This window comes from Malania oleifera, chromosome 12 (genome assembly GCF_029873635.1).
Source record: "Malania oleifera isolate guangnan ecotype guangnan chromosome 12, ASM2987363v1, whole genome shotgun sequence".
Taxonomy (NCBI): Eukaryota; Viridiplantae; Streptophyta; class Magnoliopsida; order Santalales; family Ximeniaceae; genus Malania; species Malania oleifera.
Genome location: NC_080428.1, coordinates 57,426,550 through 57,451,140, shown reverse-complemented (window position 1 = coordinate 57,451,140; position 24,591 = coordinate 57,426,550). Strand labels below are relative to the sequence as shown.

The 24,591-nt window shown below is 34.2% G+C and overlaps 1 protein-coding gene across 14 annotated transcripts; it reads right to left on the bottom strand.

Annotated features, from left to right (window-relative positions):
• Positions 1 to 550: 550 nt before the first annotated feature.
• LOC131144156 (protein EIN6 ENHANCER) lies at positions 551 to 24,254 on the bottom strand. 14 transcript variants are annotated; one of them, XR_009133729.1, is made up of 10 exons: positions 23,983 to 24,208; positions 21,343 to 21,517; positions 20,819 to 20,886; positions 18,752 to 18,911; positions 17,640 to 18,388; positions 16,878 to 16,972; positions 6,363 to 6,543; positions 2,516 to 2,833; positions 1,258 to 1,330; positions 551 to 1,123 (listed from the first exon to the last, which is right to left on the bottom strand). XR_009133729.1 is itself a non-coding variant. In XM_058092596.1 (4 exons), exons 2-4 carry the CDS (start codon positions 21,515 to 21,517, stop codon positions 18,780 to 18,782), a joined length of 375 nt encoding a protein of 124 aa, XP_057948579.1. In that variant the 5' UTR covers positions 23,983 to 24,254; the 3' UTR covers positions 18,598 to 18,779. The 14 variants fall into 14 exon arrangements, 1 of the variants encoding a protein (XP_057948579.1); XR_009133731.1 differs by having other exon boundaries at positions 551 to 838; XR_009133730.1 differs by having other exon boundaries at positions 2,618 to 2,833.
• Positions 24,255 to 24,591: the final 337 nt, after the last annotated feature.

Here is a 24,591-nt window from a genome sequence, read left to right as displayed (position 1 = left end):
CTAAGTAAAATAATTATAATAATTTATATTTTTTTATTATAATATTTTCTTAACTCAAATTATTTTGTATTTTTTTTAGTATTGAAATCAAATTCTTTAAAAATCAGATAAAATGAGCATTTTTTTTTGGCTCGATCAAGTTTAAATTTTTTACTGAATTACAGTTTTTATTTTTTTTGACAATTTTTCACAATGACACTCCATAAGATTCTCAAGAATTCTTAAACAAAAATGTCCAACATTCCAAAGGTCACATTGCTATCCAATAAGATAACAAATAAATAAGGAATAACTATTCCCAAATTCAACGCAGGAATGTCAACATAAAATAAATAGAAATATAGAAAAAATAATTATTCTGTTAATTCCTAAAATTTATTCGAAAGAATAACTATTCCAACAAAACAAACGGATCATTATTTTCTACTAATGCAAATACCAAGTGTTGCCCACTTGGGACTTATGTAAGTCGATTGTTAACCTGAATGAAGCATAAAATATGATTATTCTACATATCTTGTCAAAAAATATTTATTGTTCAAGGAATATAAAACACACACCACAAAATATCAATTTGAAAGAACCTGAAATATATATTCACACATCTATGTCAACTAAAGTTTAAAATTGATCACAAGAAATTGAAGTACATGCATCTCTAGCAGCTAGTCAAAAACTCAGTGACAAGAGATTACATAAAAGCTTAAAAAAGAAGCCTAAAGTGTTGAGGCCCCAAGTTGATCATTCCCTTGCCAACCTGCATATGGGCAATCTCATGTCAATTCCATGCACAGCCTTAATCATTTGACTTCATTGTATCCATCTCGCCTTCTTCATTCTGAAAGCTTCAAATTCGATACTTGTGAAAACACCATTCACTTCATCACGCATTTGAATAAATATGTATAATGTGTAACACAATTTCAAGTGATAATTCAGAATCACATTCCAAATGGGAATCTAGCCTTCCAACACACTGAAAGCCCATTCCATCACATTGTGCAATGATAAATTTTGCAGCTAAAAAAAGTTCATGCTTTCTGGTCAGCAGACAATATCCCCCAAAAAAATCCATCCTCAGAAATGCAGAGCATTGTTTCATTGGCATCAGCCAAACATGGCCCTTATTTGATATGTACATGACAGGAAAAGATGGGTTAGGCAACTCTCACCAAAGCAGTTGGCACCTAATAGGCTAGCAAAATAGACCAATACCATAGTTTGGCTAACATAACAATCATAATATTAATGACCCACCTGTCAAAGCATCTGAACACTCTTCTTTCCTGATTTTCTTTTCCACCATAGAAAGAGAATCTTCAAATGGTACCTAATGGACAAACGAATGGAAATAGAATATATTGATGACATGCAAAAGCAAATGCAGTGGGATTCAACCTCGCGGATGATCTCACATTCCAACTTCAATACAACAGGGCAGATCTTACATTTTCAATTTATGGACATAAAAATTTGGTATAATAAAGCCAAACACATGAACAGTGATAGAAAACCAAGACAACTTAATAAAGCTAAATAATCCAAATTTCAGCAGAGATGACTTGCATTGAAGGACATGTCAGTTCATATTCATCTTGTAGAGTTGTACTTTTCCCCAGAATTCAGTCCTCTTTTTCCATTTTCCCAGAACTCAGTCCCCATTTTCCCCAAATTCTTATGGAATAATGTATCAATTCCAAAACACAAGCAGCAGCTAAGACGCATCAAAACCAGAAAACAATTTAAAAATAAGTTCAAAGAACAAAAGAGTCGGAATAAAATAATATCCACCTTAATACTTCATTAAACCACCTTCAATGCATTATAATTCCAAATATTCAGTAGGAATAATATCCATAACTAGTTAAATCTGGTCAGTTCATTGTATCAGGTAAGTGACAAGGTGTGGTTTGCAAGCTGAATATGAACATACACTTGTTGAAACACGTCCAAGACAAATCATTTATCAAACAATAAAAGTTGGACACATATACAATAGCTAATTGAATCTGGTCATTTTGTTAAGATTTGTTTTTGTAGTGGAACACTTGGGATTGTAGGAGCAATGCTGTTACTTTAAAAATGGTAGAGCTAATATCTTTATCTTTTTGGAGAAATCACCAAAAGTTCTCAAGAATTCTGAAATTTTCAAATTTTTTGCCTAAAAATCTTGTCCCTTTGTATGAGAAAGTCACCCATTCTATGTTCAAAGATACAGTAGGGAAATGTTGCCCTTCTATTTCAGAAGATTCAGTAGGTTTTTTGCTTGGCTGCCAAAAAGAGAAGGCTGCATATTATAAATTGAACTATGATAGTTCAAGGTCCACCAGTTTGGATCAAGCTACTGGACAAGTATGAGAGGTTGTTTGGGAAGAAAGTACTCAAATTTGGGAACATACGCAACAAAACCTCTGGAGACAACTGGACATGCAATTTAAGTTTGAAATACACATCCCTTCCAGAAAAACCAAAAAGAAAAAGAAAAATAACAAAAAGCAAAAGAAGATCAACACACCCTAAGAAGAGACTACCAATTGCCCTGAACATCTGAAATACAAATCCACTTGAAATTGCCCACACACCATAAAGAAGCCATAAAAAGAACCTTTTCCCATACCAACCAATATGGTAACTTCTTCCCTGAAAATATGTGCAAGTTATGCTCCTTCCACAAGCCCTAGAACACTGCAAATAAAGCACAATTCCATAATGCAATTCCTTCTTCCTCCCAACCCCACAAAAATGTTGCCAAGAACGCCACTGTTCTAGGACAAACCCAGCTTTCCTCAAAGTAATTGAACAGCTTGCTCCAAACCTTCCATGCAAAATCACACTGCAAGAAAAAATGTGAACAGATTCTAAACAACCAAACAAAGAAAAAACCAACCAACCAAAGAAACATTTTGACTTTTTAGGGGGGACTTTGAGCTTCCGGATAACTTTAAGAGTGGAAAGGAGAAATTGGTACCAACCAAGAATCCACTGAAAGATTTACAAGAATAAACACCCAAAGAACCCAACTTTTCTGAAATTACACTACAATTATTAAACATAACCAACAAAGGAGATAAGTCAATATTTTCCCTATCATTCAAAGCTCTCCTGAAGTGAAAATCCCAAGAAGGTAAAGGACTGCCCAAGTCTATACTTGCCCCAAGCTCAAGTGAAATAGGCGAGGATATTGCTTTAGATATTGTTTCTTGAACAAATAAAGTCATTTTTTTTTAATATTTCATTTTATACATTGAATTGTGTGCTAAAATATTAGGTAGAAGGAATTTTTTGTGTAGTATCACTTGTCCAACTTAAAGATATTTTGGAAATAGAAAGTTATTTTATCATATAAGAATAAACCATATATGAGAATACCATTATGTCCAGGAATCTGCAAATAATATGATTCCAAACCACACATGTTATCTATTACCAAGAATCTTGTATCTTGAGTTAAAGCTGGCCATCTTAGATGCTGTGGATCAAATGCCACAGGCTTTACTAGAAATTTCAGTGTATTACACGAACCTAAGAAATCTTGTCCTCCAAAATCTCAGACATGTTCCATATTCAATGACAATAAACACAAGCAGATATGAGCATTGCATCCAATGAACCAGTTGAGACTATAAAACTTGAATCCAAACCCATAAGTGAAAGAATCGATTAACTTAAAGAAAGGATAAAAGAAGTCTAAAATCCAGTGCACAAGAGCAGCTACCTTCAAACAACAGTCCACCTCTTTTTTATTTCTATTTTTTTTTATGTCCGAACTTACAAAACATAAGAACTTTTTCCTAGGCCATCTATCAAATTCGAAAGTTGATATTAGCTGCATTCCAGTGGACCATCTAATTTCCATGTCAAGAAAGATCCTAGGCTTGAATGTTCTTGCTAGTTTCAAGCCCAAGAATTTCTGAAAGGAGAAATCAACTTCCCAGGAATATCAATGAATGTTGCACTTTTAACTAACTTAAAACAAAGAAATTGGATCTGAAACTTGAAAACACAGAATTTACTTATAACTGTTAATTGGAAGCACATTTCTGTTCATTCCTGATAGCATTTCAAAGAAGTCATAAAAAATATTATAATCCTATGAAGCGGTCCTAGGTGCTTTATGCAAAGATCAAACATTCATAAATTTGAACCCTGTTGAATAGATAACATTATCAAAAAAGTATAAAACACGAATAGATAAAGATCAGAAGAATGAGCAAACTCCATAAGGAGCACCAATGGATATAGACAAGCAGAATCCAAGAAGAATGTTGTGTGCTCCATTGCTTATCATTGAAAATACAATTAAAACAAAAGATTGAAGAGAAAACCTTGAATAAGAGTATCAAACAAAATTCATTGCTTGATACATCTTGTATTACTAAGAAAATAAACAAACAGAAGACAGTAGTCATTTTTTCTACTCCTTATTTTGTCCAAAAATAAAAACTTGAATAAGAGTATCAAATAAACAGAACAATCTAGATGAAGAAAAATCTGCTGTGTGTGTGTGTGTGTGTGAGAGAGAGATGCATGGACTTAGAAATTGAAAATGATAATGGCACGCTTGTAATTGCAGAAAATCAAATGAGGGCACACTTGGAATAGAAAAATAGTGGCCAGAAAAACATATTTTTCAAATTTCAAAACATTGCATTTTTTAAAATTTAAAAACTAATAACTTTTTTCTGTTTTCAAAGTAAGTTTTTTTTTTTTGGGGGGGGGGGGGGGGGGAATAAAAAAAAGATTTCATTAGAAGAGAGAAGAATGTGCATATATAAAAAAAAGAGAAGTAAAAAAAAAAAAGCTAATTTTTGGACCTTTGTTCTTTCAAATAGTGTTTGTCTTCTTGCAACCAAGCACATTTTTCATTCATTTTTTCCATTTTTTAAGAAAATTAAAGAACAGTCTTATTTTCCACAACTGAATATGTCCCAATCTTTGCCGCCTAATCACAAGCATTAGCATTGTAACAGTTAATAACAGCAAAGACTAAAATCATCACTGACAAATAATGCTAACCATGGTCAAACTTCAAAGCCCTAATTGTTATTTTTCTAAATTGTTAATCCAGATCTGTGCCAAACATATTGAGTTCCAAACTGAACGGAAATAATTTTCTTGAAGCACCCAATGGAGTCTGCCAGCTCTAACAAAAAACCAACATTAATATTTGCATAACGTAGGTCAATCAACAAAACAAAAGCAAGAGGCCTGCATGAGTACTAAACTAACCCCTCTTCTGGTACACAAGACTGGAATTAGATACGAATGGAGACTGGAATAAGGGCATTTCCATTCTCATTCCAATGTTTTTATGAATAATAAGGATGGAACGGTATGTTCCTATTTTTTCAAGACTACCCGCAAAAATAGTCCTAACAAATATATACCAGAGTCAAATCAAGGTAAATTATTGGAATAAGTTATCACATTCATTGCAACGTACAGGATTTGAATAGATATACAATACAATTGGAATAATATTAAATTATTATAGTAAATTAAAATTATCACATATATTATCATATACTCAGATGAATTGAAGCACCGGTCAGCATTATTTTTCCCAATGTCGTGCAAATTAATAACAGCCTCAATTAATTTTTTCTTTTTCATTGATCTATAATCTTTAATTTTTAGAGTAAGAAGATATTTCAGCCAATTAATTTAACTAACAACTACCTCTAAATATGGAAACAGTAAATATTGATGCAGATTATACATAGCCAAAGCAGATTATGTACAATCATTGGGATATGCACAGCGAAATATTATAGAAGAATAAGAAGATGATGTGTACTGCAATTTACCATATCAGCGTGTACAGGACTGCCAAATGGGTGAAGGTAAAAATATTTACCACAACTTCATAATAATGCATAGAAATATAAAATATCCACACCCTAAATAGTTTAAACTATCTGCATTTGTTTCCCGTTCACACATATTTCTCCTTCAAAATTCCTTATGATAAAAAAATATTATAAGAGACAAACATAAACTTCAGAACTTTTACCTCCTGTTTGAAATTAGGAAAAAAAAAAAATAAAATCAGAATATCTAGGCCCTCAACCCTTAAACCCTTTTTAATAGTTCATCAAATTATAATTCTAGACAAATTTTCAAATTGTAGTGAAAATCAAAGTCTAATTTTTTTCTTCTTGCCATGACATTCCAAATTTCTCACCTAACCAAATAGATGGCAAAGGAAATGCTTCAGGAACTTTTCAAAAACAAGGTTCTCCCATATTTTGTAACAATTAAGTTCTAGTTAACAATCCTTGAATGAAGCTTGTTCTTAGCAAAATTTCATGTCCTTTCCAATGTAAGTAGCTGGTGAAAGGAGAGATGGAAGAAAAGCATACCTTCTTTATTCAATACAGAAGCCCAGCTGCTTGCAATAGATGGTGTGCTCTGGGGTGTGTGCTGGAACAGCTCACACCTGGAAAATAACAGTTTGAAATCACCTACCAGCTACATAGTGCACATCCAGTAAATGAACACCATCAAGTTTCAATTCTCACCCCTTACTACACAGCTCACAACCTGGTAAAAACCAATATAAATTACATGATCTTGAACATGGAATGCAATGAGATTAGTTACCAGAATTTAAAAAAAAAAAAAAAAAATCTTAAAAAATGGAGTTTATTTCCAAGGGTTTGATCAACTATCTTCCTACACCCAAAACATACAACAACAACAACAACAAGCCTTAAGTCCCACTAGGTGGATCCTTTTCCGCCAATTCGCCCAATCAAAGAGCATTTTCCTCTATTAGATTGAGGACAATTAAATCCTTCCTCATTATCTCATTCCAAGTTATTTTAAGCCTAACCCTACTCCTTTTCATGCCAAACACAATAACGAATTCACATCTCCTTACAAGTGCTCTACTAGGCCCATGTTTCAAATGCTCAAACCATCTAAGCCGCCCCTACCTTATCTTGCTTTCAACCGGTGTTGTGCCTAAATTATTACGTATACATTTATTTCTTACTTTATCTTTTAATGTTAAACCACTCATTCACCTTAACATTCACATCTCAGCTACTTTTATTGTTTGTACATGGTTGTTTTTTAGTTGTCCAACATTTTAAACCATAAACCATAACTAGCCTTATAGCCGTCTTATAAAACTTTCCTTTTAATTTTAAGGATATTCTACGATCCAAAACACACCTGACATACTCCTCCATTTTACCCAATCTATTTTAATTCTATGTATTACATCTTCTTCAATTTCCCCTTTAGCTTGCATAATAGATCTAAGATATCTAAATCTATTACTGCTATTAACCTCTTGATTATCATGTTTAATCTTCTTTCTATTGCTACTCCTTACATTATTGAAATTACATTTCGTATATTCTGTCTTATTCCTACTTATCTTAAACCTTTTAGACTCTAATGTGGCTCTTCAAAGTTCTAGCTTAGATTCCTCTCTGCTCCTACTATCATCAATCAACATGATATCATCTGCAAACAACATGCACCAATGGATCTCATTTTGAATATTCTTAGTTAGTTCATTAATTACTAAAGATAAGGACTCAAAGTAGAACCTTGATGTACACCTACTGTGATTCACCTCTAGATTCACCTCCTACAGTCCCCTAGTGCTAGTCACTACTCCATCATACATATCCATAATGACCTCCGTATATCTACTAAAAACTCCCTTCTTTTCTAAGACCCACCAAAGAACTTCCCTAGGTACTCTATCATCAGCTTTCTCTAGGTCAATAAAAATCATATGCAAGTTTCTCTTCTTTTCTCTAAACTTTTTCATTAATCTTAAAAGATAAATAGCTTCTGTTGTTGATCTCCCAAGCATAAGACCAAATTGATTTTCTGAAATATTCGTTTTTAATCTTATTCTATGTTCAATTACTCTTCCCATAATTTCATTGTATAACTCATAATCTTAATTCTACGATAGTTATTACAAGTTTGAATATCGCCCTTTGTTTTTGTACAAAGGTACCAATATACTTTTCCTCCATTCTTTTGGCATTTCCTTGTTTTTTATAAGTGTTAAATAGATTAGTTAACCAATTAATTCCTCTATCCTCTAAATATTTCCAAACTTCAATTGGTATTTTATCCAGTTCTATAGATTTCCCACTTTTCATCTTTTTTAATGTCATCTTAACTTCAAGGACTAGAATTTTGTGAATAAATCTTCTATTTTTAGTCTTCTCCTTATTTGTCATTTCCAAGTTCAATCTTTCATTTTGGTTTTCATTAAACAAGAAGTATCTCTGCCACCTCTCTTCTATATCCTTTTCTCTAGTTAAGACATTATCATTCTTGCCCATTACACATTTTACATGACTTAAATCTTAGCATTTTCTCTCTAACTCTAGCAAGTTTATAAATGTCTTTTTCTTCTTTTTTTTTGTATCTAATTTAGTATATAGAGTATCATAAGCTCTATGTTAAGCTTCACTAATAGTCTTTTATGCAATTTTTTCTTGCTTCTTTATATTTTTCAAGATTTTCTATATTTCTACAATTTTTCCGCATTATATACCAATTTCCTTTTGTCTTAACGGATTTTTGGACTTCTTGATTCCACCAACTTTCTTTACTACCCAAGTATCTTCCTTTGGACTCACCTAAAAGCTCTTTGTTATCCTTACGATAGAATTTGCCATTCTATTCCAAGCAATATTTGCATCAACCTTATTCCCTACTATCCAAATCACACTCTTTGATCTATCTTTAAATTTTACTATATCTCCCTTCAAGTTCCACTATCTAGCTCTCTTGTGTTGATTTATGCAACTCTTCTTCCATTTTCTTATATGTATATCTCATACTAAGACTCTATGTTGTGTAGCCAAATCACCTAAAATAACTTTACAATCCTTACAAGATAGATGATACACGTTCTTAGTTAAGAAGAAATTTATTTGGTTATACCCACTCTTGAAGGTTATTAAGTGTTCTTCTCTTTTTATAAAGCAAGTATTCAAAATAGAAAAATCTAAGATTGTATCACCGGCCTCATTTTTTTTACCATACCCATGGTCTTCATGTATCCTCTCATATCTTATATTATCATTTCCAATGTGACCATTCAAATCGGATCCCATTAATGTCTTTCCAGACATTGGTATTCCTCGTAAAATACTATCTATATCTTCCCAAAATTGTCTTTTAAGATATTCTTCTAGTCCTATTTGGGGAGCATATACACTGACAATGTTCACTACCTCCAAGCCTAAAGCTATCCTGATTTTAATGATCCTATCCCCTATTCTTTTAACGTCTGCTACATTATCTTTTAGGTCTTTATCTATAATAATACCCACCTCATTTTTATGTTTCTCTTTACCGGTATACCAAAGTTTAAATCCTAATTTTTCAATTTCTCTAGCTTTCTCTCCTACCGATTTCGTCTCTTTAAGGAAAATTAAGTTAATTTTCCTCCTAAACATTATTTCCACTATTTCCATACTTTTTCCCGTAAGGGTCCCCATATTCCAAGCTACAAATCTAATCTTAGTTTCTTGTGCTAACCTATTTATCCTCTCCCTTTTATACTGGCCCGATCAATTCCTTTGACTTAGGTGAATTTGGTAAAAATTTATGATAACAAGATCTGATAAAGTTTTACGCTGGTTGTCAGCTACCTAACACAATCCTGCTCCTTTATCTGGGCTTGGGACCGGCTGTGTATACAAAGAATTTGTGTTACACAGATGAGGTACACATTTGAGTTCTTTTTTTCCCACTGACAAATTTCTAAATCACACCCTACAACAAGTAGAAACCATACACACCATTTTTAATACAAATGCATTAAAAAAAAAAATTAAATGCATATAATTAGCCTACAATCATAAACACAAAATCTCCACTACTAACCATCTATTAGAAATTTTTTTAACAATAGTAATAAGAAAAGAAATAACAAGAGAGGAGAAGATCTCACTGGTGACTGAAACTAAAAAGGTAATGACAACTACTTGGAAAATAGTACAGTATGTAACCTTTTCTATAGGAAATTTTGATGCTACTAACGAAAATCAATCGAAGAATATTTAAGCAACGAGGGATTGCAAAATTCTTCAATCTAAATTCAAGATTCAAAATCCAAAAATATTGAAGAAACAAGATTACTCAACCCATAAAATTTGTATTGCTTCTTCATGAATTTAGGGCTGAAGAAATAAGAATCCTTGAATTTGTTTGGGTTTTTGGGAGAAAAGAAAAGAAAAGAAAGGAAAGAAAGGAAGTTCGGAGAGGGGATCTGTTTGGTTGGTAAGAAAACAAAACCAAAAAGGAAAGACCAGAATAAATAAAATGAAAAAATAAAAATAAAAAAGAGAAGAAACCTTTGGAAGTAAAAGCAAAAAGAAAAGAAACCTTTAGACGTAGAAGTAAATGAAAGAAAAAGAAGACGAATTTGAATCAAAGTAGATGAAAGATGAAAGAGGAATTCTATTAATTGTGGGTTTTTGAGAGAATTTGATAAAATATCTTGAAGGTTGCATCCAATAGAATTACTATACCCAAAACATATGTATACAATATGCGAATTCATACACCTCATCAAATCATGCCATTGAGACAAGAATAAAACCATTACAAAAAGCAAAAAGTAAAAGAAAACAAAATCAACAAAGAGCAACAAAATAAGCACCAAGAAAACAATAAGGAACTAGTGTTCTAGAATTCAATAGTAGTGACTCATGAGTTGGCCGCCCTGACAAGTTTTTTTTCAGATAGAAAATAGACTTAAGAAAGAGAAAGTACAACAAAGAGGACAAGGACTCCTCATACAAAAAGGGGAAGCATACAAATAAAAACCAATCAGCTCAACAAAGCCTTCCAATCACGCTTAACATCCTCAAAACAGCCTGCACTAAAAGCCTAGAAAATGCCAAAATTGACAAGCCATGGCACAAATAAAGGTTTTGTCAGGGATCAATTCTGACTGAGTACATATCAGCTATTCTCTATAATCATTCAAATAACGTGCACAGCATCACTTGATATAGTCCCCTATATATACACCAAAAAAAATAACAAGGAAAGCATACAGTGCATGGTTTTAAATAAAGGTCGCGACCGTTATGTAACGCCGTTACGTAAAGGTTTTTTGGGTTACTGATACCGTTACACACCGCGAAATCGGTGGGAAGAAAAATCACGGCCGTAGCGGCCGTTACGGACCGCAACCATTACGTAAAGGCCGCTACGGCCGTTACGTAACCGCTACATGACTATTACACCAAAAAAATATTTTATTTTTTACTTTTTCTTCTCACTTTTTTTCTCTCTTTCATATATCATTCTCAATATACCAAGTGGCAAGAGGGGGAAAAAATTATAATGAGGATGACAATGATACAAAATTTACTTTTTCTTTAAATACTCACAATTGATGCATTAATTAACAATTTCAAAATACTAACTTGTTAGGAATTTTTTTTTGAATAATATTAGTAATGTGATATTTATGTTCTTTATTTTTCAACTTCAACCTTTTTTCTTTTCTAACTATTTTATATTTATATTATTCGTATGTCTTATGTTTCTAATAGATTAATGGAGTGTATAATGTATTTTATTTTATTAATTCATTTAGCACACATAAGAATTTATCACAGATAAGAACAATGAGAAGTATAAATAAGCACACACACGTAATTTTCTATCAATGATGGTTTAAAACAAATGTAAACTTGTTGCCCTTACCAAATAACTTAGTTACTCGAACTAAAGGGTCCAAAATACACTAAAACCCTTTCTAAGAATGGCCAAAAGCTTAAAACATGCAAGTACACTAATATGCACAAGGTTGTGCGTGCTTCAAAAAAGTTCACGGCCGTTACACCCGCTTCCCGTTATGTAACACCCGCTACTCCCGCTTCCCGTTACACCTGTTACCATTACGTTACGCTACCCGCTACTGCGATTTAAAACCATGATACAGTGTGCACGTGTAGCCCCAACATCCCCCCCCTCAAAAAAAAGAAAAAGAAAAAATGATATGCAGAAATGATGCAGGGGCAGCATCAAGGATCTGCAGCCATGGAAGAGATTGGAAGAAATTGAAAAGGAAGGGAAAGGAAGGAGAGAGGAGATACAAGGGGGAACTCACATTCACTTTTCAAATTCAAATTCAACCATAACTGCTTACTATATGGATTTCACACACTATTTATAAGAAAGCCACTGACAATGAGAAAATTACACATATACACTTAAAAAAACATGAAATTACAAATCAACCCTAAGATACACAAATATTACAAACAAGCGCCCAAATATGCATAATCCTACACTAAACACACAATTAACTACTAATTACACCCAAGAGTCCCTTAACACAATTCTTCTAAATTATTTTCCACCATGGATCTTTCCAAAGTCTTGCTTCTTACCCTAAATCAACTCTTGCCCAATTAGAAAAAATTCAGCCTCGAATTTTGAAATATTGGAGGATTAGAGGTGAGAAGCAAACTTATATTCTTCGAAGCCATTGTTTGACTGATACAAGAAACCAAAATCTTAGCAGCATCATCAACTTGAATTGAGAGTTAGCATCAATAAACATATCGGGAAAGACAAACTCAACAATAGGAATGTCTAAAAGACTTTGGATGTCTTCAAATACATTCATTGCCTTGCTTGTAGTGTCTTCAAGTTGAGTAACTTTGACATGATCACTAATCTTAAATTCTTTGTCATGGTTGGTTGGTAGAGCAAGCTTCAAAATGATTTTCTTCCCATTATAGTGGAAGACATGTATTTTCATGTCCTTGTGTCACCCAAATCGTCCAACCAAGGAGAACCAAGAAGTACATGGCCAATCTTCCAAGGTATGATATCATAACCAAACACTATCAAAACAGTCACCCATTTTGATATGAATCAAACACCTTTCACAAACATGTAAGGTAGTGTTATCAATCCAAGACATCTGAAAAGGCTCCAGGTGAGATTTTGGATGAAGTTGCACATGAGTGACTCCATTTGTAAAAACCATATTCATAGGGAATCATCCATCAATGATGAGATTGTAAACATTTTGACATTTTCTCCACACTTGAGAAAGGTGGAAAAGCTTGATAGTGTGCCCAAGATATGGTAAATGGCATTCTTCTTTTCCCAATAATTTGTCACCCCATATTTTTGGATTTATACATGTACCCACTGCAACTACATATCACCAAAAGTGAACATATTTTGACCACAATTTTTAATCTATTCATGTAAAACCAAGTTGACTCTCAATTATTTAAGAAAAATTTTCAAGTCACCCTTAATCTTGAGTATCACGTACAAAGGAAAACAAATTCACTTAGAAAGCTCACAAATTGCAGCAATAAAACCTGATTTTTTATGCAGGCAGCGACAATTTCTTGCTGTTGCTAGCAAATTATCGCACTTGCTTGCAAAATACTGTATCCACAATCAAAATATCTTGTTGAAATATCACGGAGAAAACCCAAAATATTATGGCTGGATAAATTTCTCACTATTCTGGCAGCAGAAGATTCTGGGAGTTCTCCACTTGCAGGTTTCTGGCATGTGGAGCGCCGACGAAGTAGATTTGGGGCTGGATAACTCTGGAAAAGCTTGATTTTGAAGGGGTTGGCAGCTGAACAACCTAGTGATGGTGCGTGAGACCACACACATGGTTGAATGGTGACAAAATTCAAGGGAAAAGGGTTTGAGGGGTTCTGTTTTTTATGGTGGTGGTGCTGTAAATTAGGGTTTCAAAAACTGGGGACACAACTTAAAAGGAGGAGGAGGAGAAGAAAGAGGAAAGAATGCTGCTGGGCACCAGAGGATTAGGAACAGAACCAGAGAAAGATCCGAAGAGAAGAAGAGAGGAGGCAGAAGAAAAGAAGAGGATAAGAAGGGGAAAATGGGGGATTGAAGTGGAAACGAAGATCGATATTGGGCTCTGATTCCAAATGATGCAGGGATAGCATCAAGGATCTGCAGCCATGGGAGAGATTAGAAGAACTTGAAGAGAGGAAGGAAGAGGAAGGGAGGAGAGAGGAGATACAAGGGGGAACTCACATTCACTTCTCAAATTCAAATTCATTAATAACTGCTTACAATGTTTTTCACACACTATTGATAATGAAGTCCCTAACAACTAAATTACACATATAGCCCTAAAACAACATGAAATTACAAATCAACCCTAAGATACACAAATATTACAAATGAGCATCCAAATACGCATAATCCTAAAGTCCTAAACTAAACACACAATTAACTACTAACTAAACCCAACAATTCCTTAACCCAATTCTTCTTAATTATTCTCCAACATGGATCTTCCCAAGGTCTTGGTTCTTGTCCTACATCAAGAAGTGAGCCATAGGTTGCTCTAGCATTTATAATTAGAAAAATGGATCCCGCCTAATTGCACCAGGAATTATAATAATTGAGGAATTATGGGATATACTGGTCAAGACCTGTAAGAACTTTGCATTATGTCCCTTCTGTTTGTTTGGAAACTGGCAAGAGAGTGACTTCCAAAAAAAAAGTGTTGACAACTCAATCAGAAGGCCATTAGTTGACTATAGGTCTCACATTTTGTTTCTGGGACAAACCCATGCAACAAAGATTGGGACAAAATAACATTCAATGGTTACCTCTATCTCTCTCTCTCTCTCACACACACACATACACATACACAAACGCATGTGCGCACACACACGCATTCATCCTGTCCTTACAGCTCACTCAGAACACCTCATCACGCTGCTTCAACACTCATAAAAAGCAACACAAAATGTTAACGAAATAAAATGGTAATTTTAAAAGTGGCCACGAGTCTTCTTGACCATTTTTTGTGTACTTGTCACCCACAAAAATAAATTCTGGTGAGAACACTGCCATAGATAAATGTACCAGATGAAAGGCGGAAGAGATCCATAGTCACTGAGGCAATCAAATGAGAAAATGTTAATTATGGATCATGGTTCGAAATCGCGGTAGCGGGTAACGTCGCGTAACGGTCGCGGGTGTCGAGGGACGCGGGAGACGCGGGTGTTACGTAACGGGAAGCGGGCGTAACGGCTGTGAATTTTTTTCACGCATGCACAACCATGCCAAAATCGAAAAATAAGCATGAAATCCATTAATGCATGATTTTTAATGAATTTTGACAACCTTCATTCAACCTACAAATGCTTTTTAATAGGCATTATGATTTTTATATTAATTTTAGTGCGCTGCTTACAAAAAAAGGCTTATTTTTTTTAAAGTTTGCATTAGTTTAATGGGTAAAAAAGATGTAGAAATGTAATTAAAATGATTAAAGACATAAAGTTACTTAAAATGAGTCAATAGACCCAATAATTTATATTACAATACAATAATTTATATTACAATTTACAATTTAAAAAAATAAATATGGAATTGTAAATCTTACAATTTAATTATTTAAATGGTAGTGTACTTGAGTCACTTGAGACTTGACTAATTGTGTAGAAATTAGGATTTATTATAAATTTTAGATCTAATATTAAATTATTAATAGTCAAGGTATTTAAAAAAATAATTATGTAGAATATTAATTAATAATTTTTTACTAAATCTGTACTCTAACTCTCTATCTTTATAAATTTTATGTTTTAATAATTTTATACTAATTTTTTTATTTTAATTAATAAATTCTACTTATATAATCATTTATAAATTTGCATACTAATTAAATAATAAATATAAACTGAAATTATAAAATAAACTAAATTATTAGTTTAGAATAAATTGGTAATTTACAATTACATTAACCAATGAAGTAGAAGAACTGAAGAAACATGCCCACTCCCGAGTCCCGAGTCCCCACCGAAGTTGCAAGAGAGCTGCAACCTGCAAGCCCCCAAAATTTGGGGGAATCGAAGGCTTCAAAACTTATTTTTTGAGCTGCAACTGCGAGCCTGTGAATGGAGGCGACCTGCAGAGCACAGCTCCTTCAAGCGACAAATCGAAGATTGGAAGCTGATTTTTGGGTTCTTACACGGGACAAAGGAGACGAACTGACGAAGAGGGAAAAATCGAAACACCTTCAAGGGAAAAATCAAACACCTTCAAGATGAATTGCCAGTCAGCTGACCTGCGATGGCTGCGAACTGCAAAGAACATCTTCAAGGCACAAATCGAAGCTGATTTTGGGGATTTTGAAGCTTCAGATCCGTAGATTGAAGCTGTACGAAAGAGACGAAGAGTGAAAGAGGGAACAACACAACAAATCGAAGCTTCGAAGCTGCTTTCGTTTCTTTGGAGGCTTCAAATGAGGAGATCTAGATGATTTCCTTTGGAGGCTTCGAAGCTGCTTTCGTTTCTTTTGTTTCTTTGGAGGTTTCATTTGAAGCCTCATTTGGAGGCTTCAAATGAGGAGATCTAGATGATCGAGAGAGACGCACAAAAGGTACGCAGTAGTGTAAGGGGCTGTTGGCTGTAATGTGTTGTAACGGACGTTACGGGTCGTAACGTTAGTGTAACGGCCGTTACGCACATGAATTTTCTGCTCACCGCTAATGCGGGCTGTAACAGAATTGGAGAGATGATTTTCCGTTACGTAACGGCCGTTATTTAATACCATGTTATGGATACAGTCCAAGCTAAATAAAATCTGAAAATGTGACAGAAATAGGTTTCATATAAAAATTAAAAAAAAAACAATTAAAAAAAAAAAAAACCTACAGTATGTATGGGTTATTACAGTCAAAACACAACTGCAAGAAAAGGGATTGAAATATAACATCTTTACACAAACTGTAGAAAACAGAATGAAAAAGAAAAAAAATGACATTTGTTCATTGTTGAAAGCCCAGTTGGTAACCACCCAAGATCCACAATTGAATGCTGAAAAAACACAACTTAAAAATAAATACCTCAATACACAACTTAAAAACAGATATCATTCCATAAAAACTGCTTCCTCCTTGACAGCCTTCTCCCAACACATTCTTGTTCTTCCTTCAACTGCCTAAATTACCAATAAACAGATGTCAGAATTAAATTTTAAAAATGTTACAATATATCAACATGTACCAACATGATCAATGAAAGAACAGTAATAGATATTGCAAAATGAAATTACGATCTAGGATTCTATGCAGTAGTAAAATTCATCCCCCCCCCCCCCCAAAAAAAAAAAAAAAACAAAAACAAAAAGGAAAGATAATGATGGTGATTAGGAGTCCATTAGAATGGAGAGAAGTGGAAAGACGAGAAAAGAAATGAGTTTGCCTCCACTTCTCCTGCTTGTTTGATGCCTTTGACATAAAGTGGAGAGAGAAGGAGATTTCTTTTTAAAAAAAAAAAGGAGGGTGAAGAAGGACCCACTTTGTTTCACTCCTAAATCAGAGAGAACTAAAGAAAAATTATGAAAAAAAACTAAAACACCGTTGGAAAATTTTAAAAGTGACAGTGCAGGAAACATTCTTGTAAATGACAATTGATTTTGATCTCCTTTCCACATATTTCTCTCCACACTCTATCTTATTAAACCAAACTAGGCAGGGACCATTCTTTTATCCTCTATCCGATCACACAGACTCCTGCAAAGAAGATGATTTTCAAGAATAAATATCAAAATGTGAGAAAAAGAGGGAGAGAGATCTAAAAAGAAGAAGAAGATCACAATGGCATACCTGGGCCGGATCTAGCCAAAGATGTAAGCAAGAAGATGATAAAACTGCCAAGAGATGACATTCCTCACATCTTTGTGTGGATCCATTCAGACTTCTCGCGAGAATGGCCATTCTCTGTTATTGTGGGAATGTCTATTCTCACTTCTAAAAGATAAACCGAAACATAAGAATGTAAACAAAATGATTGAATCGACTTTCCATTTCATTCCATTCTAACATACCAAGCATTGTGAGTTATCAATGAAATAAGGTAGGAACGAAAAAACTATTGCACGTGCACATATGAGCACAGGAAAATAACTCTGCAGATGTTGGCAGTTGGCACCAACATGAAATAGCATAGAAATAGACATTTTATGGTGAAATAGCAATTCTTTAGATTAGAACCAATTTTTTTCTGGTAAACTATCACACTTCTACACAAAATATTCTCTTCTCACTGTAGTCCATTCCGAACCAAATCTAATGTAGGTCATTACCTCCCACTCCTCCCATTTTCCTTCAGTAACAATGATCCATTCTTCTAAAAAGATTAATGAACCCATGCCACCTAAAATGTATATTAGTAGCTGAAATAGTAAATAACTGAACATAAAAACTTCTTTGTACATACATGGGGAAAAGTAGGAAACGACATGAGAAGATTCAAATAAACAGCCTGATAGTCGGGCAATTGTCTGAGCCCACCATACATCTCTTGCACCATGAGACACTTCCATTGCTTATAATTAATGCAAGCCACAAAACACCTACAAGATATTTGACAAGACTTACAAAATTGATTTTTTTATGATTTATCATTCATGACTCAAATTACTAATTTTTTTCTGAATAACTTAAACAAGAAAAAATCATTTTAGTCAAAGTCACAGGTTTTAGAAGTCATCTCAAACAGCCAAACACATATTTATCTGCAAAGCAAACAAATATCTTACTAAAACCGCAGAGCGGCTTGGTGTGATCAGAAGAATCAATCTTCTCCATTCATTCCATTAGTTAATAATTAATATATATTACACCAAACAGCCCAATGAGCGAATTGCAGACAAGTCTCTTCAAATAAACTTAATTGGCATTTCTACAATATTTAGTTCAAAACACAGAAGCAGCACCCCTTTTTTTATCCCTGGACTGCCGAAGTTACTTCAGAACCACTGCTGCATTTCTAAGAGCCAGGTATCTCTGAACATACTCATTGGGAAGTGATCTTAGAAGCTTAAAGACATCAGCATTAGCATAACGAATGTTGGTCCTTGGATCAAAGTATGCAGTCTGCACATGAAAAATAAAAATTTCACTTCAGAAATAGGAACAATGTTAGAAAAGTAATTACCTATAACGCGAGTAAAGAGGGTTTGCAAAACAATGGAAATTGCATTGTTCCATATTGTTTCACAAAGCATTTAGAATAAGCATAACATTAAACAGCATCTTATTGGAAACAAGAAATTAGAGGCAGTAGAATGAATAACCTTCTCTTGAACAGGGGTACAGCTCATTACCTCATTCAACTCAAGTGACCCACTCAAACAAACCAAGGTAACAGTTTGATACCATGCTAGAGAAGCCCAAGTTTGAGTAACATGACTCCAATGGGCTCACAAACAACCATATAACCGCAGAATTTGGACTAAACACAGAATTTTCACAGTAATTAAATTGCTTCACAAAAATCCTAAATTTTCACTGTAATTAAATTATCTTAAATTTATTCATAATGTAGATGACTTAACTATGTAAAAAAGTAAACTTTCCTAAATAATAAATCAATTAAGTATTTGTAAATGTGTAAAATTACCACTTTGCCCTAAATTATCAAATTGATCAATGTCAAAGATGCATTTACATATTAATTAAATTAAGTGTTAATTATATCATGTTTGCATTCTTGTAGGAGGTCAATATCAATGGCACATGCTGGGATTGACCATAGAGACACATGACAGGGTCTCTACCAATTCTGGTCTTGGGATTTTCTAGAGAGTTTTGGCTTGCTAGGCTTGAGTCAGAATTGGCTAAAGTAGGTTCCAACCCCTTAGCCTTTTCTTAAGTTGCTCAAGTGTCCAGGTGTCAGTAAAGACACGTGCTTCCTTTCTTTCTCATTCGAACGGTGTGTCATTGCCAAATTCTTTCAAATAATAAATCTTCTTTTTTATTAATTGAGATGAGATATGCCAATCTATTATTAGAAGATGGCACCTTGCAGCATCTTGCCTCCCCTATGTAAATACCCCCTAATCTCTCTCTCTCTCTCTCTGGATTCCCACTAGTTTAGGAAATCTCTACAACCATCGGAATATATTTACCTGCCACAATCCATGCTTGATGTTTTGGGGAGGGCCTAGAGAGGAGAACCAAGCAATTCTTGAGAAGTTCAAGCATGGATTGTGGCAGGTAAAGATATTCCGATGGTTGTAGAGATTTCCTAAACTAGTGAGAATCCATTATATCTTCACCTGCCACAATCCATGCTTGATGTTTTGGGGAGGGCCTAGATTGATCACTCTCTTTCTCTCTCTCTCTCTCTGGATTCCCACTAGTTTAGGAAATCTCCACAACCATCGGAATATTTTCACCTGCCACAATCCATGCTTGAACTTCTCAAGAACTGCTTGGCTCTCCTCTGTAGGCCCTCGACAAAACATCCATTAATTGTGCACAACAAAGCTCTCCTCCCTTCTCAAAAACCACCTCCACAATATTAATACCTAAGGCCCTTGCTTAGTTAAATCATATGAATGATGACAAAATATAACATTGAATTTGATTCCTCTCAGGTTTCCTAACTGTGAAAATAATGCAATGGCATTTTAAATTGCCTGGGAGCAGGTGGCAGCCATCTATTATTGAGAGGTTTGAACACCAACCCCCCCCCCCCCCCCCCCCCCGGGGGGGGCGGCACCCCCACCCCCCCAAAAAAAAAGGGAAAAGAAGAAGAACAAAACAATTTGCAGCACTTCGTTTAAACTAGAAACTTCCTTGTTTTAAATAAAATCTGGATGCATAGAACAACATAAGAAACATAACTCACAACAGCTTGCAAACAAATCATGACAAATTTATGCTCTGTCTCGGGGAGCAAGGATCCTAACTTAAATTTCCTACTCAGTGGCTATATAAAATTGGGCCAACATGTTGAAAGAAACAAAGAGCCACAACTAGTCAAAAATATCACATACCTCGTATCCTGTTATATCACAGATTCTCTTGCCTGGTTTCATAGAAGGTGCTGATTCAATATTAACATCTGCAAAACCATGCAAGATAGGGTCAAAATATTAAACCCAGCTAGACAGTGATATCATAATAGCAAAAGAAAAGTAAAATGTGAGCTATGAGTATAAGCTTAAAGAAAGGATTGTCACACAAAAACAAAAATGATGAAATGTTGATGCATATACCACCTTATCTTGGTAGAACCACTCCCTTCCTTTAATCAGGAACGTCCTAAACAGCTATACTGTATGCAAACAAACAGACACAACTAATGAAGCAAGCATAACAGATGCATCATGTAATTGAAAACCTCAGTATACAAATAAACACCATTCTTTTAAGAATCCAATTCCAATCATTTATACAATCTGATTCCATATCCCAAACTGGAGAAACTTCTCTTCTGTAGGGACATAAAATTACATGCAAAATAATAATAATAATAATAATAATAATAATAAAGAGCATTGTTATTGTTTTGACTCACAATTTGGCTCATCAGGGGGGTAATTCTGATAATTTTCAGCTTGAATGATCTGTTTGAGATGTTTCCAGTGTCTACCCCTTGCTTGCCCTTTTGGATACTTTTCATACATTTGGATCTTCTTAAAACTGAGGTGAATTGGTAACACTACCTCAGCTTCAATCAACTCTGGCTCCATCTGCATCCAAACAAGTAAATACACAATAAAAAACCCGTCAATATATAGAATATCTTCTTCCAGAGTAAATATATTTCACCATGGTATATCTGTTTAGAACACAACTTGGCTGGCTCATTTCCAAACAGATAAAAGCTTTTGAGAAAAATAAGGACAAAAACAATAAAGCTTATTGAAAGTTCTTTCCCTAGGAGGATGTGGTTGACTAGAGAGCGTATGAGTGATATGATGGTTTAAAGTCGAGATTTAAGAAGAGGATTGGAGGTGTACATTCTTCTCATATCTTTGAGAACTTTTTTTCTTGTGCAAGTGTGTGTGTTTGTTTTTTTTGGGGGGGGGGGGGGGGGATTTGAGAGAGAGGACAACAATATTTTGATGAATATGCAACCGAAAATTAGGTTGGGTTGCTTCATCAACTCTGGTCCAAGATTTGGCAATACTCTAATTCCTTGTCTGCCACATTGATTGACTTCTTGGATGCATTGCCCTAAGAAGAACTTATGTTCTGGATTTCTCCAACTAATCAGTTGATTATCAATAGATTGCTCCATTAACAAAAATTGACACTGATATGCATAAACAATAAATAAATAAATGAAAAGCAAAATAAGGATAAAATGCCAAACCAGCAAAATGTGCATGGACAATTACATGGCTTTAAGAACTAGAGGGGCCGGCCGGTCTGACCCAATTGGAAATCATGACCAGGCCAATCCAGTCACAACCAAGAAACTTGAATTGCAATGAACAAGTGTTGACCCAAATGACCCAGTCAAAACCAGCAAGACCTGGGGTCAATTGCGAATCAACCATCCCCTTGTACAAAAATCGGAGGCTCAATGGTGTAACTTGACTGAAACTAGCAGATGAACAGAGGGAAGGGGAGTGCACTACCACTAAGACAAACATGGTTCTTTGGTAATTTTCCACGTGAATCATGCCTATACATCAGTAAGAAATAATTGACTTCGTCAATAATTTTTTATTGAATCATGATAAAAATATAATTATGATAATAATGAATTTCTAGAATATCTTAGAACAAAATAAAAAATACATTTTTATCTAAGATAGCTTGTATTAATATTATTTATATTCTAATTAGATAATAGGTAACTATGAGTCTATGCCTATAACATATTTGTAATAATATCTTTGATGAGTGTAATATTGTGTCATTATAACACATATTGCATATAATGTCATGCTGAGATAACCGATTCAACCACTGGTTTGACTCACCATCCAGTCCAATAGACCCAATGGCTTCACTAGTCTGTGTTTTAAAATCATGGATAAAAAATATGCCCACTTTTCAGTGAAGCACCACCCACAGCCATTAACACAACTGTGTCATTGATGCTCATGAAATGTGGTGTTGCTAAAATTTCATCGAGCAGGAAAACACAGCCATGAAGAACTGTAATCACAAAAACTCAATCCAGGTCATAGAAATTGAGGGTTGATATTTACATAAGTTAGAATGCTTCAAATACAACATAATAATTCACAATAATGTCAGCAGCTAAGAAATCAATAAAAAGAATACATAAATTTTCCCCCTATATGAAGTTTCTGAGTTTAAATTTCATTTTCTAAAGGTTTTTTTTTTTTTCTCTAAGAAGAATTAGGACTCTTATTATTACAATGTAACCATTTTGGATGTGCAATACAATGTCTATTGAAAGTGATTTCGTTGAGTGCGACAGTGTTAGGATAAGGGGGAGACAAAAAAAAGACGTGTCAATGCAGTAAAAAAAATATATCACAGAAACTTATACCTACAGAAGAAATAGCCTTGACTGAATTGAATGAAGAATCCATATTTGTAGCCAATCCCAAATAGTTGAGAACTTGAGATAAAGGATTTAGTTGTGGTTGTGCCATTAACCACACGTTGCTACAACTATATTACTGTGATACTTAAGATATCTAGGGTCATAGAACTGTCATCCATTCCATACTTGTATACATAGCAAGATTTAAAACACATGTAACCCCCCACACCCCCAAAATAAAAATGTTAACCCAAAATGAAACTATATACGAAAAACCCAACAAGGGTTTATGCAACTGTTTACAGAAAATCCCTTTAACTGCAATGGACAAATACATTAATATCTATTAAATACAGTAACATTTCTAACCTGTAACATAGAGGGTATTCCCCACCCCATAAAAAAAAAAAAAAACAAAAACAAAAACAAAAACCAAAAAAAAAATAAAAAAACAAGAAAAAAAGAGCGCAAGGCCAATGAACAACCGGGTCAAGGTTTACAGCAATCTAAACAGCACAGGGTGGTGCTCAAAGCATTCTACTAATTGCTTGGGATTATTATTAAATCAGTGAAACAAACCAGCTCGAGCAATTGCAGCATAATTAGGCAAATATGGAAGGGGACGGGAAAATGGTGAAGGGGGGAAATCGAAGAAATAAAATAAAAGCAAAGAAGAAGAGAAGCCACCAGTAGGAGAGAGGAAAGGTGGTTCGCAGTCGCCGGAGGAGATCGATCGGTGTTGGCGGTGTAGGCGCTGGTTCGTCTTGCACACGCGAGCACTGAACACAGATGATTGAATCAATTGTTTATTCGTGGTGTTTTGATTCGCATGATTAAAAATAGGGTAATGCCATTGTGCGCCACTCTGACCATCACGGATTCACGTGATGGGATCAGAGGATCGAGCGGCTGAGACCCGCTCTCCTTCATCTACTCTTTTCGTTAAAAATATATTTTATAAAAATTTCAAAAATCTCATTTTTAAAAATTAGATGCAGAACTTACACAAAATTTATTTATTTTTTTTAAAATATATATTTTTTCGGAACTTGATTTAACATAAAAAAAAAAAAAAAAAAAAAGAAGCTAATAACATTTTAAAATATGGCAATTATAGTATTGATATGTTCATAAATAATATATTAAAAAAATACAAAAAGCTATCAGGAATATATACAAAATTAAATCTATGTTTTACAAATTTCAACAATCACAAATAAAACATTTTGCTCATAATGATTTAATTGATCAAAATAAAAAGAGCAATTTGATTTAACACATAATACTATTAGTTTG

What these genes read in the sequence shown, in the direction of transcription:
- LOC131144156 (XM_058092596.1), bottom strand. Translation starts at nt 21,517, where the DNA reads ATGGAGCCAGAGTTGATTGAAGCTGAGGTAGTGTTACCAATTCACCTC. An exon ending in CCCCCCTGATGAGCCAAATT is followed by an intron (nt 20,887 to 21,342) that starts GTGAGTCAAAAC and finishes ATGGTTTTGCAG; the next exon opens with ATGTTAATATTGAATCAGCA. An exon ending in GTGATATAACAGGATACGAG is followed by an intron (nt 18,912 to 20,818) that starts GTATGTGATATT and finishes TTTCATGTGCAG; the next exon opens with ACTGCATACTTTGATCCAAG.